Below are 22959 nucleotides of genomic sequence, written 5' to 3'. Positions count from 1 at the left end.
AATAAGAGAATGCTCAACTTTCAAAATAATTGTCCAGCTAGACTATATTTCTGGCCTCTCTTTCAGCTTGGTGTGGCCATGTGATTAAGTTCTGGATATGAGCAGAAATGAGATATGTCACTCCCCACCTCTAAGAATGAATGTGTGCTCTCCTGGCCCTTTCTCTTCTGGCTGGCTGGCTGGGAGCCGGCAACAACTGGAGCAACCGTCTTATGCAGAGACTGCAGAGACGGAAGCCACATACTGAGGATGCAGAGGTACCCTGACAGCCCTGGGTGTTCTCCTTCTGGTCTGTGTTACATGAAGGAAAAAGAAACTTTTTCACCTAACACCACTATATTTTAGGATCTCTTTGTTATTAGCATCATAGCCTATTCTTTATTATTACAATTTTTGAGATAGGTTTTAAGCTTCAGTTAGTAAAAGAAAATCGATAAACATAAAAAAAATGAATCTACTCAAATCTGCATATTTATTTGCTATATGTTGTGAGGTATGCAGAATTCTCAACAAAACAATTCTTAAATATAAACAATATATTAGGAAGAGTTATGAGCCACATAGGAACAAGAGGAAAAGAAACAAAGTTATGAAAACTCCTGTCTACTTAATTATGTCAAAATTTATAGTATCTTATATGATAATTCATAAAGCCAATATATAACACCCTTGTTCTGTTTTCTTTTATGTGATGGTCAATCAGGTGTAGCCACAAGAGGGGTCATAAAAGAGGCTCAGGAAAACAAAATTTATTATACTCCGAGGCCCTAGAAGAGAGGGGTCACAGAAGAAGCATCATGTTTTGGTTAGGTGGTAGAAGACAGGAACATGGGAAGAACTTAGGTCAGGCCTTTATTGGCGTTTCTGTAGGAAAGGCAAGGCAGAGCAGGATAAACTGTTTAGGATTGGCTAGTTTTAATAATTCTATTAGCCTTTGGGCATTATGGGCGAGCAGGCAGGTGGTCTCAAGTTGTCTTCTCCTTGGCCACAGGATAATTTGAAGAAGAGGACTGTCTCCTGGAGTGTACTGGCCAGATGGAGAAGGTATGACTCTGGACTGGTTAGTTTGCAGATCAAAGGCATGCTGCCAGCTGAGTCCTTTGCTATCTCTAAGAACTGTCCAGCCCCTACAGGAGCAGTCTCTCCCCAGCTAGAAAGGTTTTGGGTCTTTTTGAGTTTTTGTTTTTGTTTTTATGATTAAAGGAATATTATATTAGCTGGATTATAAAGCAGAAAGAGATTCCATACATTCTGGAATACATCTGCAGTAAGAGGAATCAACTCAAGTATTAATTCTTTTTTTTAAATTGAAATATGGTTAACCAGAAAGGTTTTTTAAGATATTAAAGCACAATAATATACAGAAAAATAAAAATATATACAATATAACCCCATATTTTATCTAGCTATGTTTGGTCTCACTCAGTGCCTGTTAAAAATGTTTCTATGGGTTTTGATTGATTGTACAAGCTAGAAATACATCTGCTAACATGCAGAATGCAAGCCTTATCACCAATACATATAAAGGTAAAATAAAACCAAAAACATATCAATTCATCATTCTGTAATTAAAAACACAGATAAAAATGATAGTAAATGTATTTACTTAAATCTAATTTTAGATTATTTTAAATGTTTACCTTTTATAAATCTCAAGGCCAATTTTTTATGACCAACTTTAAAAAAAAATTATCTATAAGAATAGTTTCAACAGTGGGTAACACAAGACCCCTTGGGTCATTTGGAAATGGCAGTGAGGGTTGAAGGAAGGGCATTTGGGGTTGTGCATAGAGATGCAACTCTTATTTTGTGCCCAAGAGGTCTAAAGTTCCAAACACCATGCAGTGTATGGGATATTCCTCTACAAAAGAGAACTGTCCAGCCCAAGATGCTAATAGCATCTTTGTTGAAAATCACTTATTTATAACATATATTCTTTATATTCTTTCTTACCCAATACTAATCACAAACATTTTAGTGCCAGAAACAAATGTTCAATATTGTGTCTATTAATGGGGCTTTAAAGAAAGTACTTTAAGAATCCAAATCAGCTTTTAACATTAGCATGTTTATCCAGGTATAGAAAGAATGATACTTATAACAGCTTTTTATGTACAGAGAAATCACTTGGGACCTTTTTTAAAAAAGGAATAAAATACCCCTGTATTTAGTAGTCTATCAAGAAAGAAAAATATGACTAAATTAGTTCTCCAAGTATATATGACATTTATATATTATAAATAAACATAAAACAGATACATATATAGATAATATATTTAAGTAGATAAATGTATGCAAAATATTCAATAAACACCCATAAACAGGTTAGATACAGATAGATAAATAAATGATAGAAGGATGGATGGATGTACTAATCAGTCATCTTACATCTATTGCTGCTTATTCATAGACTGCAAAAGAAAGGGGTATTTTGCTGCTTTTTCAGTAATTGCATCTATAGTTTCAGTACATATAGTATCTCACATTGCCCTGGCTAAAAAGCTCCACTAGATTGTTTTGTGTGTATACGCACACACATACACATACATATATACAAACATACATACACAAAGATGTGTATATATGTGGTTATTTTGAAATAAATTATACGAAACCAATTCTGAATTAACAAAGCCAAAGTACTATAGTAGGATAGTCATATAAACAGAGAGAGACTGATAAAGTACAAATATATATATGACATAATATGTAGCTGTAAAACTAATATATATAAATAAATTTAAGTAAATATACATATAACACTATAATTTTTAAAAAGAATATCTGGATACTATCTTTTACAGGAGCAAAACAATCACTGTTTCCTTAAAATATGCAGGTACAGTGCAGGTCCTTTTACACTATTATCCAAACTTAATCTTCAAAATAATAACTAAATAATTTTCATTAGAAAGTAACTTTCATTAAAAAAAAATGCTTCTAATATAATAGAATAAACAAAATAGTCTTACCTAATCGTAATTCTCCAAAATTCCCACATCCAATTTTTTTTCCAACTCTAAAGTTAGGTCCAACCATTAAAACTCCAGAGGATGAAGAACCAGTTCCTCGAGTGTTGTGTCCTGACCGACCACTAGGTCGTGCCATTCTATCATCTGATTTGTCCTTGTCTTTCTTTTTATTATCCATATCAAGTTTGCGGTACTCCACTTTGAATTCTTTAATCAAGACAAGCACACTGAAATAGGGTATCGTGAAAACAGGTACATCACTAGGTAACTGTACCAGGTGGGTAATCTTAACATTCAAATTGCAGCAGGTAGTCAATTAACTGGAGCGTGTTCATCCCATTCGTAAAATTTTTCTCAGCTGTCTTTTCAGCAAAACATGTCTTCAAAATTATCTTTCCAGTGATGTGAGCTGATATTGATAGAGAGCTAGAATATTAAGAAAAGAAAATTAGTCAACTTAGAGAATTAAAAAATGTATGTTTGGGAAATTAATAACAATTCAAAAGTTTAGGCAACAGACTATTACTATTTGTTGATGCCCACTGAAATCAAACTTCAGTAGACTCTTATTCATTACCCTTTATTCCTATAATTTAATACCAAAGAGATCACAAAAACAGAACAAAACACAGAAATCAAGAGATTTGGTTGTTTCTTAACAATAAATACAAGTAACAAAAATGTATTGAGTGTTCCATAAGCCAATATACATTCACTAACCTAGACCTTCCAACATAAAATCATTTCAATTAAAAAAACATACTCAGAGAATTCCAGTAAGTCAATTTAAGATTTTCAATTTAAAAAAACAGAAAGAGAGTAATTTTGCAAATTAGTAAAAGATCTTAATAAAAATATCTTCTACATGTTCATACAGTTAATAATTTTCAGTTTTTTCAAATATACATTCTCATTTAATCTTCATTTATTCAAATATTTATTATTCATTAACTATATATGGAAATGGAGATCAGAATGATAATAAAAAAAATTCTTGTTACTCATCATGGAAAACATTAATTATGTAACACTTGGATTAGGCCTTAAAAATATATATATAATTTCAATTTCATAAGGTCAAGAAATGTTGGTAGGCCAAACTCACAAGGTGGAGAAGGTGAATTTTACATTTTCTAATGTACAGATGAAAACACTAAAACTCAAAAAATTTTTCAAGGCTTTTGGAAGAGTCTGGCCATTCATCTTCTCTAAGAATTTCACCCATCAGACATACCTCAATTCTGTGGTAAATCTGCAAGCTTAAATAATTCTCCAAATTTTGTTTAAACAATCTGACTGGATTCCTATTCTCTGCAATTAAAGAAACTTTGACTTCAAAAGATAATCAGTAAAAAAGAAACTAGGATTTCAAAATTGTAGAATAGATAAACAAGATTATACTGTATAGCACAGGAAAATATACACAAGATCTTATGGTAGCTCACAGAGAAAAAAATGTGACAATGAATACATATATGTTCATGTATAACTGAAAAATTGTGCTCTACACTGGAATTTGACACAACATTGTAAAATGATTATAAATCAATAAAAAAAATGTTAAAAAAAAAAGAGACTAGGATCACTATCAAGGACTGCTTATCCCTACTTTTGGAGTTGTTAAATTATATGATGCAATCATAACAAAGGTGAAAACAAACAGTATTTCCTGATTAATTTTCAGCCACCCACCAAATATGCAGTCATTCCTAACACCCAATCTATTTATAAAGTTTCTTATTATATTTGCCATACTCTTAATTTTGCAGGTAAAACTGTAAGCATCTGTTTGGTATGTGTAAAACTGTAAATTCTGTTTGCAGCCGTAATAGACTCACTGATACTGAACTTCCCCTCCTGCTGTAAATAACTATAACACTGGACAAAACATATGAAGCACCTGTTTTCAGGCATCAGCTAACAGGCAGTGAAGACTGATTTTTGAGAAAAGAGAAACACATAAGGCCACCTTCATGCAAGAGCTCCAGCTGGGGACAATTTTCTGACTACAGCAGAGGGAAGTGAGACTTAGGCAGTGCACAGTTATCACAGATCAGAGTTTGGAGCTGCTGAAGTGAGTGAAATTTGCAGGACAGTACTGATGGTGAGGCAGTTGTGTAGTGTTAGGGGTAGGAGAAGACAGAGCCGAAGGCTAGATTAGCAGACAAAGACTACTAGGGGTTAAATGAAGAACAGAAATAGTAAAAGCTGTAAAGTGCTAGAAGACCTTAAAGTTCCTATCTGGTCATGGTGGAGGAAATTCATTAGTATCCCAGGAGCTCAGCTGAGATACCAGAAAGACTAAGTCTTAAGATTAAGGACCATACGCTAGAGTCAGAACACTTTAGACTGGCTCAACCAAACCTGGATAGGATTAAGAATATCTCCAATTAAATTAATTGCATTCTAGAACAAAACTCAACATACTTAAAAAGATCAAAAGAAAAAGAAAAAAAAAACCCAGACTCTCAACAATGTTAAATTCAGAATGTCCAGCATACACTTAAAAATTACCAGGCATGAAAATAAGCAGTAAATGTGAGTGGGAGCCAGGAAATAAAGCCATCAATGGAAATAGACCCCAAGATGACACCAATACTGAAATCAGAAAACAGGACTTTAAACTACTAAACAGCCATTGAAGTTCTATTAAATTGAAGAAAGAGAATGGGGCAGAAAAATCTTTGAAGAAATAATGGTTGAAAATTTCCCAAATTCATTGAACAATGTTAAGCTACAAAATGAGCAAACTTAGCAATACCATAAGGGATAAATACAAAGAAAATTAAACCTAGGTGCATCAGAGTCAAAGTGCTAAAACTGAAAAATAAAGAAAAAGTCTTGGAAGCAGACAAACTACGCAACAGACAGGGGAACTGCTAGCTTTTTATCAGAAACAATGGAGGCCCCCCCAAAATGGGAAAATATATTCAAACAAATGAAAGGAGGAAAAAAATTCTCAACCCAGAACTTGACATCAGTATAATTATTCTTTAAAACTGAAAGTGAAAGAAAGCCATTTTCAGAGGAAAGAAAGCTAAGAATTAGTCACCAGCACACTTGCACAAGAAATACTTTTCAAATAGTCCATAAGGCTTAATTAAATCACATGGTATCAGAAAGAAATGTGAAACTTCAAGAAGAAATGAAGAATACTGGAAATCAGAAATGCATAGGCACTTATTTCCTTAAAAGATATATTACTGTTTAAAGCACAAATAATTTCTTAGTATCATTTATAACATATGTAAAAGTAAAACAAATGACAACACAAATGGCAGGGGCAGGTAGGAAATGGAATTACACTATTTTAAGATTCTTATATTTGTGAGGAATGAGATAGTTCAATATTAATTTTAAGTAGCCAATGCAATTTTAAAGCACATATTGTGATACCTAGACTAAACACTAAAAATTAATTGCAATAGAAACAGCTAAAAAGCTAGTACAAGAAATAAAGTGGAATAATAAACATTTGATTAAAACAAAAGTGAAACAAAAGATACATGAGACCAAAAAAAGAGAGAGAGAAGTCCTAAAACCACATATACAATGAAGATGGACCATATTTTCCCCATAAAAGGGAAAAATTGTCAGATTGTACAAAATATCAAGATCCAACTATATGCTGTCTATAAGAAACAACTTTAAATACAAAAACACAAGTGGACTGAAAGTGAAAGAACAGAAAAAGATAAAAAGGATATACAATGCAAACAGCAAGTATAATAAGCCTGAGAGGCTATATTATCATAAAAAGTAAACATCAAAACAAGGGACTATCTCCAAAGACACAGAGGTCCATTTCATAATGATAAAAAAAAAAAAAAAAAATTCAACAGAAACACAAAAATCATTAAAAAAAAAAAAAAAAAGACGTAACAATGAACAAAATGAAGCAAAAACTTAAAAAAACTAAAGAGAAAAAGACAATCATAGCTGAAAATTTTAACACTTGTTTTAATAATTGATAAAGTAAAGAATAAAAATACCAGTATGTATACTGATAGAGTAGATGTAAATAATACCATCAATTACCCTGACCTAATTGACATGTATAAAACACAACATTCAAAAACTGCAGAATTACCTTTCCTTTCAATGCTCATCAAGAAAGATCATTTTCTGGATCATTATTTAAGTCCCAAATAACTGAAATATTACAGAGTATAATGATCAAACTAGAATTAAATAATGAAACAATAACTATATGATATCTAGAAAATCCCCATATATTTGAAAATTAAACATACTTTTAAACAATTCATGAGTTGAATAATAGATCAGATGGGAAACAAAAAAATTTTCCCAGAATAATAAGAAAATATACCAAATTTTGTGGGTTGCAACTAAAGCAATGCTTATAAGAAAACTGAAAGCTTTAAATGCCTAAGTTAGAAAAGAAGTTTTTAACCAATGATCCAGTTTTTCTCCTTAAAAAGTTAAAAAAGAGCAAATTAGACATAACTTGAGGAAATATTTTAATAGAGTTATTGTTAATATTCCATAGACTTTTACAAAAATATAGTCTTACTGAGTGAAAATACAGGAATTCTTGGCAGATAAATATCAAAGAAACAAACAAAAAAGAACCCCAGATATCCTAGGATAAAAAGAATCATATCTAAAATGAAAAACTTCATTGGATCCATTTAAAAATGGATTGAATAGAGCAAAAGGTGTCAATGAACCTGAAAGAAGATCCAAATAAATTATCCAGGGAGCAAAGTCAATAAAATAGAAAATAAACAACACAGAAAATAAAGCCAAAAACTGATTTTTTTGAAAACTATACTATTCTTACAAAAACTCTTTCAGAAACACAAGAATAAGGAATACTTGTCAATTTACTTTGTAAGATCAGCAGAACCCTGATACAAAAGCCTGAGTAAAACAGTTGAAGCAAAGGAAATTAGACCAGTATTTCTCATAGCCATAGATATAAAAATTATTCACAAAATATAAGCAAATAAATTAAAAAGTTTAATAAATAATAATCAAACAGAGTTTAATACTAGAAAGTAAGATTTAATATTTAAATAAATTCAGCAAATTAACAGCAAAAAAAATCTCAACAGACAAGAAAATGCATTTGACAAAATTCAACCCATTAATAATTAAAACCTTTCGGTAATCCAGAAAGAGAATCGAACTTTTTCAACCTAATAAAAGGAATCTACAAAAAAAAAAAAAAAAAAAGCTACAGCTAATATCATACTTAATAGTAAAACAATAAACTCTACTCCACCAAGACTGGGAAAAAAACAGAAGAATGTTTGCTCTCAGGTCTTCTACTAGACACCGTATGGAAGAACTAGTCTGTACAATAAGGAAAGAAAAGATGCAAAAAACATAAAAATTGAAGAGGAAAGGGCAAAACTGTTGTTATTCAGAGACATCATGAGTGTATTCTGCAGAAAACTTTATAGGGTGATGTCATCAAGATGGCAGTGTAGATCATTCTCAACTTCAGTCCCCCTCACAAGAAGACCAACTAGCAACTATCCACAGACTGGAACCACTAGAAAAAAATCCCAGAACCCAAGGGTGAGGCTAAAGCACCCCCTTGGACAATAGAGATAGAGAAGGACCACATTAGAAAGATAAGAGGAGCAGCTACACTCTAACCACAGTGTCCCTCCCCCAAGGCTGGCACAGCACTACACCTACAGGGCCCCCAAGGCTGTGGTTTCTTGGTGGGAAAACAAGAGTCCAAGGTGGACATCCAGCTCCCCTAGCATAGCAGGATGGTTCCTGGGAGGCCTACCCAGGTCTCACCTCATTGGGATCATTGAGGGAATCTGTGAGGATCATTAAAAAAATAAAAAATAAAAAATCTCAACAGAACAATAACAAGTGAAGATACTGAATCAGTTATCAAAAACCTCCTAATAAACAAAGCCCAGGCAAGAATGAGGAACATTTAGAACTCTCAATTGCTGGTGGGAGTATAAAAAAGTACAACTTTGGGGAAAAGTTCTATAGTTTATTTTAAATAAAATATACACCTATCCTATGACCTAACAATACCACTCTTAGGTATTTACTCAAGAGGAATAAAAACATATGTTTAGAGAAAGGCTTGTACACTAGTATTTACAGCAGCCTTATCTGTAATAGCAAAAAAGATGGAAACAATCCTAATGTCTAGGAAGGAACAGAGGAACAGATATACAAATTGGTATGTCCATCCAATGGAACACCATGCAGTAAATAAAAAGAAAAGAACTGCTGATACATGTAACAATATGGATGAATCTCTCATATATTAGACTGAGATAAGGCACAAAGGAGTTCATACTGTATCATTCTTGTTATATGAAGTTCTAGAATCAGCAAAAATAAGCTATGGTGACAGAAATCAGATCAGTTGTTACCTAGGGTGATGGGAAGTTTGAAAAGTGGCATGACAGAACTTTCTAGGGGAAGGAAATATTCTACATTTTGATTGGAAGGGGATTACACTGGTGTGTACTTCTGTCTAAGTTCATCAAACTACACTTAAAATCTATCTTATATGTAAATGATACTTCAAAACATGATTTTCAGAAATAACACACATCAAAAAATTAATGCTATATCTCAAAGTGCATATTTTTTCCTACTATATCACAAAATTTATCTGAATACACTACTTATTTTAAAGTTAATGAACATAGTATTTTAGAAGGCTTTTTTTTAAGGCCCTTCTATACTTTTTCTGTTGGGAAGGAAGTAATTTCCCTTTTGCAATTTTTCCTGTTATTTTCAATATATAGTTTTTTGTTTACTAACTATCCAAAACACATTCTATTAACTATATGTTACAAGAATTCAAATAACACAGATAAAGTAAAAATACTCTGGGGATGCCCATACCCCTTATCCATCATCCCACTTGCTCTGCTCAGAGGTAAACATTACTTCCGGTTTGGTGTATATGCTCTGGACCTTTTTTTAATTCCTGTGCATGCATATATTTAAGTATAGCAATATTTATAGGTCTGCTAATTTTACAGAAAAGGTCAATGTAAAACCTCTGAAGAATTCAAATTTTACAAAAGTAAAAGCATTTGAAAGCATATCATACACTGGAAAATTTTGCCCTTTTTCTTTCATATCCCTCCACCCAACATGAACCCTAGAGCATCTAGGGCCAGCAAAACGAATGGTTGGGGAGGCAGGAAGAGTTAAGACACAGCCCCAAATTCCTTCCTCAAGTTCCAGAGCCAAGGGCCACGCCTGAAGCTGGGAGGTGGGAAGGCACAGGCAGGAAAAAGTAATGAATTAGCTAAAAATTGAACCTTGAAAATGAAACAGGTATTTTTAATATCTGAAAATAAGTCTTGCTAAAACTGAATTTATTCCTATAAATATGTGGCAAGAAACAATGGAAACTGACCAGAGCACCACCTATGAGTGGGGGAAAAAGAATAATCAAAGTATAGAAAGTAGTAGTTAGTGAGAAATGAAGCTGTTTCTTATTTTACTCCATCCTGTTCAATACATTCAGGAAACTGTTCATAAATTTGTCATACTAGGTTCTTTAAGTTTTTTTAAAAAATATTTTAACATATTAGTTCTGTGATTAAAATATTAAAGATCTCAACAGTCGTCTAAGTACTTCCCTATTGTAGCACGTATCAAACAGTATTAGAATGGACAAGTTTGCCGACAGCCACGGTCAGCAAACTCCAGTCTGTAAGCTAAATCCAGTCTGCTGCCTATTATGTACAGTCTGCAAACTAAGAATGGTCTCTACATTTTCACATAGCTGGGGAAAAAAATAAAATATTTTGTGACACATAAAAATCATATGAAATTCCAATTTCAGTGTTCATAAATAAATTTCTGTAAGAATGAATCCCTGCTAACTCGTTTATACACTGTTATGGCTGCTTCATGCTACAAGAGAAGAGAGACCATATATGGCACTCTTATCATTTCACAATGCTTTCCAGAGCATCACAAACTGTCATGCTTTTAAGGCACAGTGGAGTGTGCATTATGTACTTCAAATTAGATGGCAAAGTATTGTATTTATTAAATAATGACACCATACTAAAGAATATAATGGACATGACCAAAAGTATTAGTTTTCCACTGCTGTGTAACAAATTAGCAAAAACTTAACAGCTTATAGCAACACACATTCCATAGATCAGCTGACTCATTTGCTCAGTGTTTCACATACTTCATCTGGAGGCTAAAGTGGGAAAGAATCTTCTTCTAAGCTCCCTTAAATTGTGGGCAGAATTCATATCCTTGTAGTGTATAACTAAGGGCCTCAGCTTTTTGCTGGCTCTCAGACAGAGGCCACCCTCAGGTCCTACAGGGTGCCTACAGTTTCTAGAAGCTGCTTACCATTCCTACATGGAATTCTCAGACATGGCCACTTAATTCTCAATGTCCCTAAGAAGAGTTTCTAGCTCCAAACTTTTAAGAATAAGTCTTATATGAGGCAACATAACATACTCATACCTATGTCCCAATCTTTGTACCCTGCTCAAATCCACCAGTTCCCCCAGGCCATGGGTCCAGGTCTTGCTATCTGCTTCTGGATCTCCTCGATGCTGCCTGTCTATCTATGTACTAGAAAGAGCACAGGATTAGAAAAAAAGAAATCTTAGGAGTCTCAACTAGTTGTGAAGCCTTAGGCAAGGCTTAATCTGTCTAAGCTTGTTTTAGTAATTATCAAATAGGAGTATTAGACTAGGAGATTTCTAAGGATATGCCTGTATTACATACAGTATTACAATTGACTGCTACATTTGATGACAAGGACTCATTATATGTAACTTTGTGATCTCTCAACCTAACACACTACCAGGCACCTAAGACAGTCAATAGATATTACAGATTAACAAATGAGTTCTTTCTGCCTTACCTAAACATTTCTAGGTTTCAGTTGTATAATTCCTATTTAAAGTTGCCCCAGTCACATATCACCAGAATCCTTAACATCAGTCTTTTCATTTACCTGAGACACATCACTGAACCTCTCCAGTGTGCTACAAGTATTCCCAAGAATTTCCTGTGTGAGATCGCATTTTGTTGCCTGAATTACTCCTCTAATACTATGTGTTTGTGCCTTCGGTACTGACTCATCCTAACACCAAACCAAAATCAGTTCTGAAAACTGCAGATATTATTTTAGCTACAGCTAATACCAGCAGACAAGGAATCACAAATCCAAATGCCCAAAGAGGAGAGGCAGGTAACAGAATGACTCAAACAGAGAATAAGGCAATAAAAAGTACTAGGGGCCATGGCAAACTGGAAGGCAAATAACCCATTTAGAAGAGGCAGCTACTACCTAGCTGTAAACAAATGCTGCCCCTCAGGAACACTAGATGTCCAATTTTCAAGAAAAAAATCAGAAACCTTGACTTTTGCATAAAAATCTCTCTGCCATTTGCTGAGCACTTACTATAAGTACTTTAAATAGATTAACGCCTCAACTCTCACAATGGTAAGGTACTATTACAATCCCTATTTTCACCAATAAGGAAACTAAATTTTAGAGAAATTACACCACTTAACTAGCATCTGGATCTGCAGCATCGGTCTGTCCCTTCTTGCCAGCCTATACTGTAAGTCTCTGCAATACCTCAATGTTGCGAGATCCTAATTTAAACCAACATCGAGGGTGGGGAGGATGTACTCACCAGTCAACTAGCCCCATGCATGTACACAGGGCTCCAAGACATTTATGAACAGAAAGACAATACACAACAGCAGAGGAAATATTATCCTATAAAACTGCAATGTGTTTACTTACTATAATACACCCTTCTGTGGTGATATTAGATTTTTTTAAGAGTCAACAACTATAACTTTGTATGTCCATATCAATAAAGAGGCTTAAAGGGAGACAAGAAATACTAATAAACTTTTGGAAGATAGGAAGAAAAGAAGCATATATTGACAGATGAAGCAATGCAGGAAACTAATGCCCAAACTAAGTGCTGGAGAAGACCACAGCAGAGTAAGGAACAGACAGACATACAGGCTACTGTTGTTACTATCTCCTATGTAAAAGGACAAAACAAAATAAAAGTAAGTCTCTAAAGAAACCAAAGGAAGTTCCAAAGAAATTGGGGGGGGGGGGGCAGTCACGGATCGCTGCCCATCACAAAATAAAACCCGTCCCCATCTGGTATATTAAAGAACTCCTTACTTAAAGACTAGTTCCCTGAGTGCACACGCTATGAAACATGCTGGTCAGTAAGTCCCATCTGTGTACAAAGGGTTCCAAGAAATTGATAAAGAAAAAGACAGCAAAGAAAAAAGAATAGCAAAGAAAAGCCAAACCATTTACACAGAAATATTAACCTAATCCTCCTTCACAAATGAATTGACAACCAAGAATCACTAGATATATGAAGAAAGGTAACAGTATGAAAGAAAAATGCCCCCCCGAAAAGCAAATTTTAAAAAATTTGGAGAAGGAGATCATTCCAAAAACAGAAGAAAACTTAAAAAAAAGTTAGATCCTCAGAGGCTTTTGAGAAGGACAATAATATATACACAGAATAAGAAAATAATGCTACATTATATGAAATAAAGTGAGGGAATAATCCTATTTTGTAAAACAAAAAATACAAAGAAACAAAAAATAAAGAAAAAGAGACAAGAGAAGCAATTTAATAACTCCAACTTCCAACTAATAACAGAAATTAATAAGAAAGACAGAGGAAATTAAGAAAAATAAATTTTTCCTGAACTAGAGCCAAAAGGGCCAGAATGCTCATCAAGAAAGAAAAGTAACCCTGGTACACTACTACTTGGTTCTACTACAAGTCCTAAAAGCGTAAGCATGGTTGATTTATTTTCAGCTTTTAGAATTAATCTTACCCCCCCAAACAAGATAAATGTTACAGAAGAGAATATAAATTATCTCTACCTAAACAGTGTTAAAATAACACTACAACTGACAGATGCTCAGCTGTTAAGGGAGAGCAGAAGTACAGGGAAGGATAGGGATATGAACATCTGCACCTTACAAAGTACAGAGTAAACAGATACAGTAAAATTTGCTAGAATGAAAAAAAAAAAAAGAGATGTAAGAACACAAAGTGTCAAAGGTAAGCAGTAGATGAAGCAAACATAATAATTATCCAAACATTTAAAGACAGAAGGGGAAGAGGGAGTGTGTGATCTAAAATCTCATCCCTTGGTAGACAATTAAAAGATAATGCATCTGCAAACAAAGACAATTTTACTTTTTCCTATCCAATTTGGGTATCTTATTTCTTTCTCTTGCCTAATTGCACTCACTAGGACTCCCAGTATCATGGTGAACAGAAGTGGTGAGAGGGAGAATCTTTGTCTTGTTCATGATCTTAGAGGAAAAGCTTTCAAGCTTTCACCATTAAGTATGATTTTAGCTGTAGGTTTGTCACATGTGGCCTTTATTATGTTGAGATACATTTCTTCTATAACTAATTTGTTGAGAGTTTTATCATGAAAAGATATTGAATTCTGTCAAATGCTTTTTATGTACCTATTAAGATAATCATACAATTTTTATCCTTTGTTTTGATTCAGTGTATCACATTTATAGATTTGTGTATGTTGAACCATCCTTGCATCCCAGGGATAAATCCAATTGGATTTAAATGTTCTGGGTTTTTTTTTATTATTATTATCAAAGTATAGTCAATTACAATGTGCCAGTCTCTGGTGTACAGCACAATGTCCCAGTCATGCATATACATACATATATTTGTTTTCATATAAATGGTCTGTTAAATTCACTTTGTTTATACTTTGTTGAGAATTTCTGCATCTACAGTCATCAGGAATATTGGCCTGCAATATTCTTTTCTTCTAATCTGGCTATGGTATCAGGGTAATGCTGGCCTCAAGAAGTAAGTTTGGGAGTGTTCTCTCCTCTTCAATTTTTTGAAGACTTTGAGAAAAATGAATGTTTCTTCTTTAAATGTTTGGTAAAATTCACTAGTAAAGCATCCTAGTCCTTGGCTTTTGTTTTTGGAAGATTTTTTTTTGTATTACTGTTTCAATCTCCTTAGTAGTTACAGGTCTATTCAGATTTTCTGTTTCTTCCTGATTGAGTCCTGGTAGGTTGTATGTTTCTAGGAGTTTATCTGTTTCTCTCAGATTATCCAATTTGTTGGCATATAACTACTTAAAAGTAGGCTCTTAGAATCCTTCATGTTTCTGTGATATCAGCTGTAACAGTTCGTCTTTTATTTCTGATTTTGAGTCTCGTTTCTTTCTTAGTTTCTTTCTTAGTCTAGCTAAGAATTTGTCAATTTTATCTTTTAAAAAAACAGCTCTTAGTTTCATTCATCTTTTCTATTGTTTTTCTAGTCTCTATTTATTTTTTTCTGATCGTTGTTATTTCACTCCTTCTTCTAACTTCTGGCTTAGTTTGGTCTTCTTTTTCTTGTTTCTGGGAGTGTAAGTTAGGTTTGTTTATTTGAGATCTTTCTTTTTTCCTTAATGTGGGCTTATACTGCTATAAATATCCCTCTTAGAACTGCTTTTGCTGCATCCCATAAGTTTTGGTATGCTGTGTTTCCAAAGACTCTTATCAAAATACTATTAGACATAATAAACAAATTTAGTAAAATTGTAGGCTACACAATCAACACACAAAATTCACTTGTATTTTCATATGCTAACAGTGAATTCGCTGAAAGAGAACTCATGAAAGCAATCCCACTTACAACAGTATACAAAAGAAAAAATACTTAGGAATAAATTTAACCAAGGAGGTGTAAGACCTGTACATAGAGAACTTCAAGACATTTAAGAAAAGCACAAATGAATCAAAAGATATCCCATGTTCTTGGATTGGAAGAATTAATATCATTAAAGTATCTATACTACCAGAAATGACCTACAGATTCAATGCAATCCTTATCAAAATTCTGATGGCTTTTTTCACAGAAATAGAAAAACACTGCTAAAATTCAAATAGAATCACAAAAGACCCCCAAATAGCCAAACATGGTATATTCAATGAAATATTATTAAGTGTAATACTTAACAAAAATTAATTTTTCTGCATTCTAGTAGACAAACAAAAAGAAATATGAGTAGATCCAAGAGTCACAGTATCCATTAAAATTACACCAGTTGCTAAAAAACCCACAAGTAATCCTAGTATTGTATTACACCTACAGATGCAGTCAATAGTAATAACTGAAATTTTCTCTCAGAAGTTTACATTAAAAAATTGCAAGGAGGAGAATGGAAAAATACAGCTTGAAAACTTAAAAAGTAGGCAATCATAGAAATAAAAACTACTGAGAGAAGGCAGTTTCACAGAAATATGACTGACTTACAATTTCTTTTAACACATAAAATAGTGATTTATATGGCTTAAGGATATTTTAATTTTTTATAGGAGATACTACCACTTTAACTACTTTAACTAAACTTTAAACCTTGTACAACCAAAATGAATGGATATGCATTTAATGTGCATAAATCTACATGAATGTGCACAAATGGTAAAACAAAAAGTTTACAAATTATGTTTGATTATATCATAATGCTTAGCACACTGACTTACTTAAATATCTATATTAAAAAGATGAAATTTATCAAAAGGATGCATTTTCAAATTATCCTAGGGAATAAGTGAATAATCAATTGCTTTGCTTTCATAAACAACTACAATTTTGATGGAGTAACATCCACTAATATAGATAAAAATGAGCTGCTAAATACGGAAAACATTAGACATAATCTGATTATATGAGTAGAAATGTAGGCCACAGGCATACTTCTAATCTGATGATCACTGATGAATCTTCAAAACAGAAAACAGAAAATCAGATTCTCTAATCTGCATGGCCTAATAATTTAAGACATTACAGAGCCAACTGACCTTCTTTAAGTTGCAACTAGATAAAACAAAGTAGTCTGAGAACATATTAGTATAGTATATTCTACCTCATAAAAAAACCCCAGAGCTAGCTAAAGTTTTCAAGTAAACATTAATAAACACTTACAAATTTTTAAAAATAATTAGTACTCTACTTAGCCTTTGAGAATATTGTTGCAATCAATACCAAATTGCTCCATGTACCTGTGATATTAAGTATTAAAAGTTTCTATAGGTATCAATTCACATTCAGCATGTTATTCAAAGCTCTTTGCAAATACAAAATCACAAGGAATGGAAACTTTAAAATTAATTTTTTTCACAAGTTACTTATCACAGCATTGATTTCTCACTGCTTTGTTATCCTGAATGAAAAAGTCCATACTTAGTATACGAAATAAGCCATTCAGTGTTTCAAATGCCTTAGTCAGTCTCTATAAAAATTCCATTACAATACATGTCTCCAAGCTTCTCCAAAATTTAAATGAGTGAGGACATTTGTGATGTGATGGCTAGCCGTTACATCACATGCTTCTGTTAGCTGTAAGTGTCCCAGTTACTGGTTTCTGGCATGAGCTCAATTGTGGTTGTCTAAGAAAAGACTAAACACTTATTTTTAAAAGCTAAATTAACTATAATGTCAAAAATCGAGATCAATTTCTCTGATTACATACCAGGTAAACTTATTTTGTCTCAGAAATGTTTAGTAACTATCAGCTACAACACTTTACATTTTTGAAACCTGATTTCAGTGATATCCCTTGTATATTCCTATTAAGACCAGAAAGTTCTGGCCTTTAAAAATCATCACCAGTTCTATTAGAGAGCAGTGTTCTCCAAACTGTGGATCATGACCCTATTGGGTCATTAAACCAACCTAGCGGCTCTCAAGCAGTTTTTTTTAAAAAAAATAGTATCAAAAAGAAAAGAAAACGGAGTGCATAAATGAAGTAAGAATAGTTCTCTTTAAAGAGACTTTGTTTTGGTTCTTTATATGAATATATATGTATCACTGGGTCACAATGTAAAATATATTTCTGTAAGTCGTGGTAAATATATTTCAATGAGTTGTGGTCAAAATATTTCTAAATCGTACAAAATGCATAGGAGAGGCAAAACATATTATATTAAAATCAGTCATAACTAAGTCAATTTTAAATAGAAAATTTTATTAAAATCTAAACTTCCTTAATATACATAAATATTACTGAAAGTCTAATTTAGTAAATTTTCTAATTATCCAGCTCTGACTGTTCTCTAGTAACTAGGATATGACTGCTTCATAGTTTCTCATAGTCTTTTTGTGCCTCCTCTTGTCAGTTTCACAGGATTCCCATTGGTAATATCCCTTATCATAGCTAATGAGTCTTAATAGTTAGAAGAGGAGGGAATGTTTAATTTAAAAACACTTACCCCCAAGCATTTATTATACTTACATCCAAAGAAGCATAGATCACCCTCATCTCCTGCATGATGGAAATCAAAAATCAAGTAGACATACTAAATTTATATTACTCAAATACTCCCAATATCAATCTCTGTGAGCAGGTCATCTATCTATAAGCACAAACTTGATTGCAAATTCCTATCACGGGAATGATAATAAATTTAAACTCCAAGCCATCAAGGAAAATCACGTTCCCTTTGGGGGCACTTACTCTGATTGAACAAATATTTACTGAGTATTTATATACCCTATACCAGGTACAGAAATGAACCAGGAAGCAATGAACTACCCTAGAAAAGATCTCATCAAGCCTCTTAATGACTCTCTACTTCCATGACTTTCAACTTTCTGTAGAATATTTTTTCATCAATTAAAAATGGTACATAAATTCTTCTGTACCTTAGCAAAACCAAAAACAGTTAATTCACAGTAGTTATGTTCTACAAAGTTGCTGCAAACACTGAATCATTGCTCCTAGGGAAAATACAGGGTTAGGTCCCCACAATCCTCCAGTCACAACATTTTTATCAACTATCAGTACATATCCTTGTTTTATGTGTTCCTCTTTAGAGACACTTCATTTAATATACAATTGATCCTTGAACAATGCAGGGATTCAGGTGCCTAGCCTTCTGGCAGTTGAAAATTCACATATAACTCAGGGTGGTCTACCATATACATGATCCCTCCCTCATCCAATCCGTGGTTCCACATCTACAGATTCAACCAACTGCAGATTGCATAGTACTATAGTACTAATACTGAAAAAAATCCTAGTGTAAGTAAACCCAGATGGTGGGTTGTTGTTCAAGGATCAACTGTATACTGTTGGGTCATTAACACTGAACTCACAGCTAACAGCACTTTAACTCAAGCCTGAACTAAGCTCATCGAACGTATTTTCTTCATAAGGCATGTCACAGCCTTTATGAGTTTAGGAACACCAGACAGCACTTCAGCACTACACTTGTTAAAATCACCCCAAAAGCACTAATAGGCCTTAAAAAGCAAAACAAGAAGACAGAGCACCTAGCTCGACTTTAGCTGGGAACATTCTCCATGGGTGACTCAAAGTTTCTGCCACTCTACATAAGTGCATGTCCACTAAAGAACAGCAAAGCACCAGGGATATTGATTTGGGGGTTACAAATAAATTTTAGCAAGCAGACAAATTTTCAAATATGGAAACTGGGAATAATGAGGATCAATGCTAACTGATGAGAGGAATTTTTCTCTTCAAACGTATTCCAGTCTAATAAGTAAGAAATGACAGAATTCAAATATCACATTATGCAACTCCTGATGAATTAATGGAACTAGGCAAGGATCATCAATTCCCACTAATGTCACCAAAAAAAAAGTCCTGATGGGAGAAAAAAATTGAAAGTGAATCTGATCAAATCTCTACATCTCACAACCAATTTACAAGAAAGACAAGGGACAATGCTTTTACTCTTTAATTTTAAGATAGCCCATTTTTTAATCTGCCCTCAAGGGCAGAGATCATAATTTATTTGACTATGTCTCCCCATTATCTATTATAATACTTAGCACACAGCAGACATTGGTTAAAAGTTTGTTGAATAAATAAGTAAATGAATGAATGAACAAATGACCTCTCAGAAATTTAGAAATATTAGTTTATACAATCATCTCTTTTCCAAATAAAGGAGGAAAGGAAAAGGCATGGGCAGGCAGGCAATTTATAGCTCTCAGAGATAACTACAAGCAAGTGGAATAACACCTCACAAATCAAAGGTCATTTATACTGTAACTTCAACTCTGCAAAACACAGCTATGAACCAGAAGAAAAACATTCACTAAAGGAGGTCACAAAATGTATATTCTGCTCATTAAACAATAAGAGCCCCTAAACTCCACTTTAGTTTTAATTAATTCTAATAAGTGTATACTAGAAATCAAACTTAAATGGAAAATTTGAGAGGACAAGTAAAAATATGACAGAGAACAGGAAGAAAACGATCTAATACACCTCAATAAATTCATGGACATCTGTGCATAACAGCACAGTTTATAACTGATGTCCAGAATGAGAGCCCTGAATCGACAAGGAAACATCTGAATGTTTAGAGAACACTGAGGAAACAGTCCTACCACGTAAAGCTCATCATTTTAAGAAATGTAAGTATTTTAGTATAAATTCAATCTTCTAATTATCTAACAGGTCATTCCCTAATAATACCAGATAAATGAGAAAGTACTTCAGGAAAGTCAATAGCTGTTTCATGCATGGTTCTCATGACAAAATTATATTCTTTCTTCTTAAACTACAGTGCTTATTTCCTAATTTATAAAAATATATGATTACAAACAATAGTCTAGTGTAGGCAGAGGCCACAGATTTAAAACAGCCATTCAAAGGTATTAACACTTGCACATTTCAGTTATGAAGCTAACAATGTCAACTCTTGTCACAGAAAGGACTTAAGAGTGTACCTGATAGTAAATCATAAGTAACCAAGTTGACTTCTACAAAACTGTAGAATGAAACATGCAACAGGTGACAGAAACAAACTGAAAGTACAACCACTTCTCCAGAGGAAGGATTTCCTTCTGCTCAATTCAAACCAAAAGAATCCTTCCCCAAAGTAAGTCTGGAGCCTAAAGACAGAGACACAGAATTGATTCAAAGGCATCTTTATCCCCAATATGAGCAGCTTTTCTTAGAGATCAGGAATGCATTACCTTAGCAAGAAAGAATAGTTTCAAAGCATATTGAAGACTGCATTCACTGAAAAGCAAGGCTCCCCTAAATCACAATCTTTGTCTGACAGATCCACAGCAATAAAAATATTATGTTCGGAATTAATGTTATTGTCAAGATATTTTGATGTGCAATCCAACTAACAAATTACTAAAAATTAATTCAATATAGCTGATTTAAAATTTATGAACTGCTTATTAATGGAATTCTTCTATATTACTGGTGGAACCGCAAAATGGTAGAGCTGCTTTGGAAAAACTTGACAGTTTCCTATTAAGTTAAACATACACTTGCCATACAACCTCACAATTCCCTCTAGAAAATTATCCAAGAGAAATGAAAACTTAGATTCATCAAAAAAAAAAACCCAAAACAAACCCAAAACACAAAAAACACTGCATACAAGGGTTTGTGGCAGCTTTATTAATAATGACAAAAACTAGCAACAAGTGCTTCAACTGGTGAATGGAAAAACATGCTGAAGTACATTCACGTAACAGAATTTTGTTCAGCAGTGAAAAGAAAACTACTGATACACACTACAACATGGATGAATCTCAAATACATTCTGCAAAGTGGAAGAAGATAGATTCAAAAGGCTATATACCACATGATTCAATTTAGACAGTATTTGGCAAAATTATAGGAACAGAGAACAGAGCAGTGATTGCTAGGGACTGGGAGTGGGAGAAGGGGTTAGCTACAAAGGGCAGCATGAGGGAATATTTTAAGGAGATGAAACTGTTTTGTATATTGATTTGGGGGGGTGAATTTTGCTGTGTGAAAAAATAGAAAATAGAGAAAAATCTTATCTAAAAAAAATCTTACAACAAAATCGTAATTAACTGAAATGCTCAAAAAATGTAGTATTTCCTTTAAATGTTCTGGCTAGCCCATAAATGCATTTAATTTCCATTTCTGCCATTAAAAAAATCTTTCTACAATATACTTCTCTACTTTTAAGCCTGAATACTGTCAGATGCTTGTGTTTATTATTTTATTTAAATTAGGCCCAAGTTTATTTGAAATTTGGCTCACACTAGTGTGATGATGCTAACTGAATTGGTTTGGGATGGGCACGGTGCCTCAGGAGGCATTTAATCAAGGTTCTTCCATGTTAAAATTCTCCCTAATAAAAAAGATGAAATGATTAATCTATTCATTCAGCAACGAAGTAATCATTAGAGGCCTATTATATACCAAACACAGGAAACACAAATGGCAAATAAGACTGTCACAATCCTTGACATCACATAGTTTAAACAAACAATAAAACAAGGTATAATATGTCCTACAAGAAAATTACAGTGCTTTCAGAGCACACAGCAAGTGCACATAACCTAACCACATAAGGTCAAAATCTTCCATTAGGATCTGTACCTTAAAGTGCCTGGTACCTTAGTAAACACAAAAACACATGACCCACAGTGCTCACCACCCCATCACCCTTCAGTATTTAAGGATGGAAAGAAAGCAAAGACCATATACACACAAACTATTCCTGCACAGGCAGTACAATAATCCCTCCCCTACAGAAAGGTCCTCTTTAGGGAAATACCAGGATATACAGATTACTTCTGTCACCTTTCCAGCACGTAGGACATTTTTCTGATATAAGATACCTTAAGTATGAGCTTCTGTTGCTGAGGAATATTATTTTTAAGGGGACAGGGGGCCCACAGGGAAGTAATAAAAAAAAAAAAAAAGAGGTGGGGCGGGGAAATCAGACAGGATGGGGGAAAAAAAGAAGCCAGAGTAGGTAGAAAAATTTTTGCAGTGACCTCTTAAAAACAAATTAAGGAAGTTTAAGGAAACTAAAACAGAGGCACTGCAACCACACCCCTTCTTCTTTCTGTTATGAAAAAGGAAGCCAAGATATGTAAAAAGAGAGCTGCCTGCAGGTGCTCTGGCGTGAAGTTACCATGTACAGAGGTAAAATTATATAACCCCAAGGACTAAAGGGAGTATGATGAAT

General features: G+C 33.5%; 1 protein-coding gene across 10 annotated transcripts in view; it reads right to left on the bottom strand.

Moving 5' to 3' along the window:
* CSNK1G3 (casein kinase 1 gamma 3) overlaps positions 1-22959 on the bottom strand; it is a 97189-nt gene that overhangs the window by 61870 nt on the left and 12360 nt on the right. For 9 of the 10 annotated variants that reach the window (XM_031448911.2, XM_031448915.2, XM_031448914.2 and 6 more), the window contains exon 2: positions 2973-3398. In XM_031448911.2, the coding sequence (XP_031304771.1) occupies positions 2973-3150 (178 nt within the window). In that variant the 5' untranslated portion in view covers positions 3151-3398. Of the gene's footprint in view, positions 1-2972; positions 3399-7062; positions 7208-22959 lie in introns of those variants that run through there. The other variant, XM_031448912.2, reaches the window with a different exon arrangement.

The sequence above is a fragment of the Camelus dromedarius genome, chromosome 3, assembly GCF_036321535.1.
Source record: "Camelus dromedarius isolate mCamDro1 chromosome 3, mCamDro1.pat, whole genome shotgun sequence".
NCBI classification, from domain to species: Eukaryota; Metazoa; Chordata; class Mammalia; order Artiodactyla; family Camelidae; genus Camelus; species Camelus dromedarius.
This window is presented reverse-complemented; position numbering and strand designations above follow the sequence as displayed.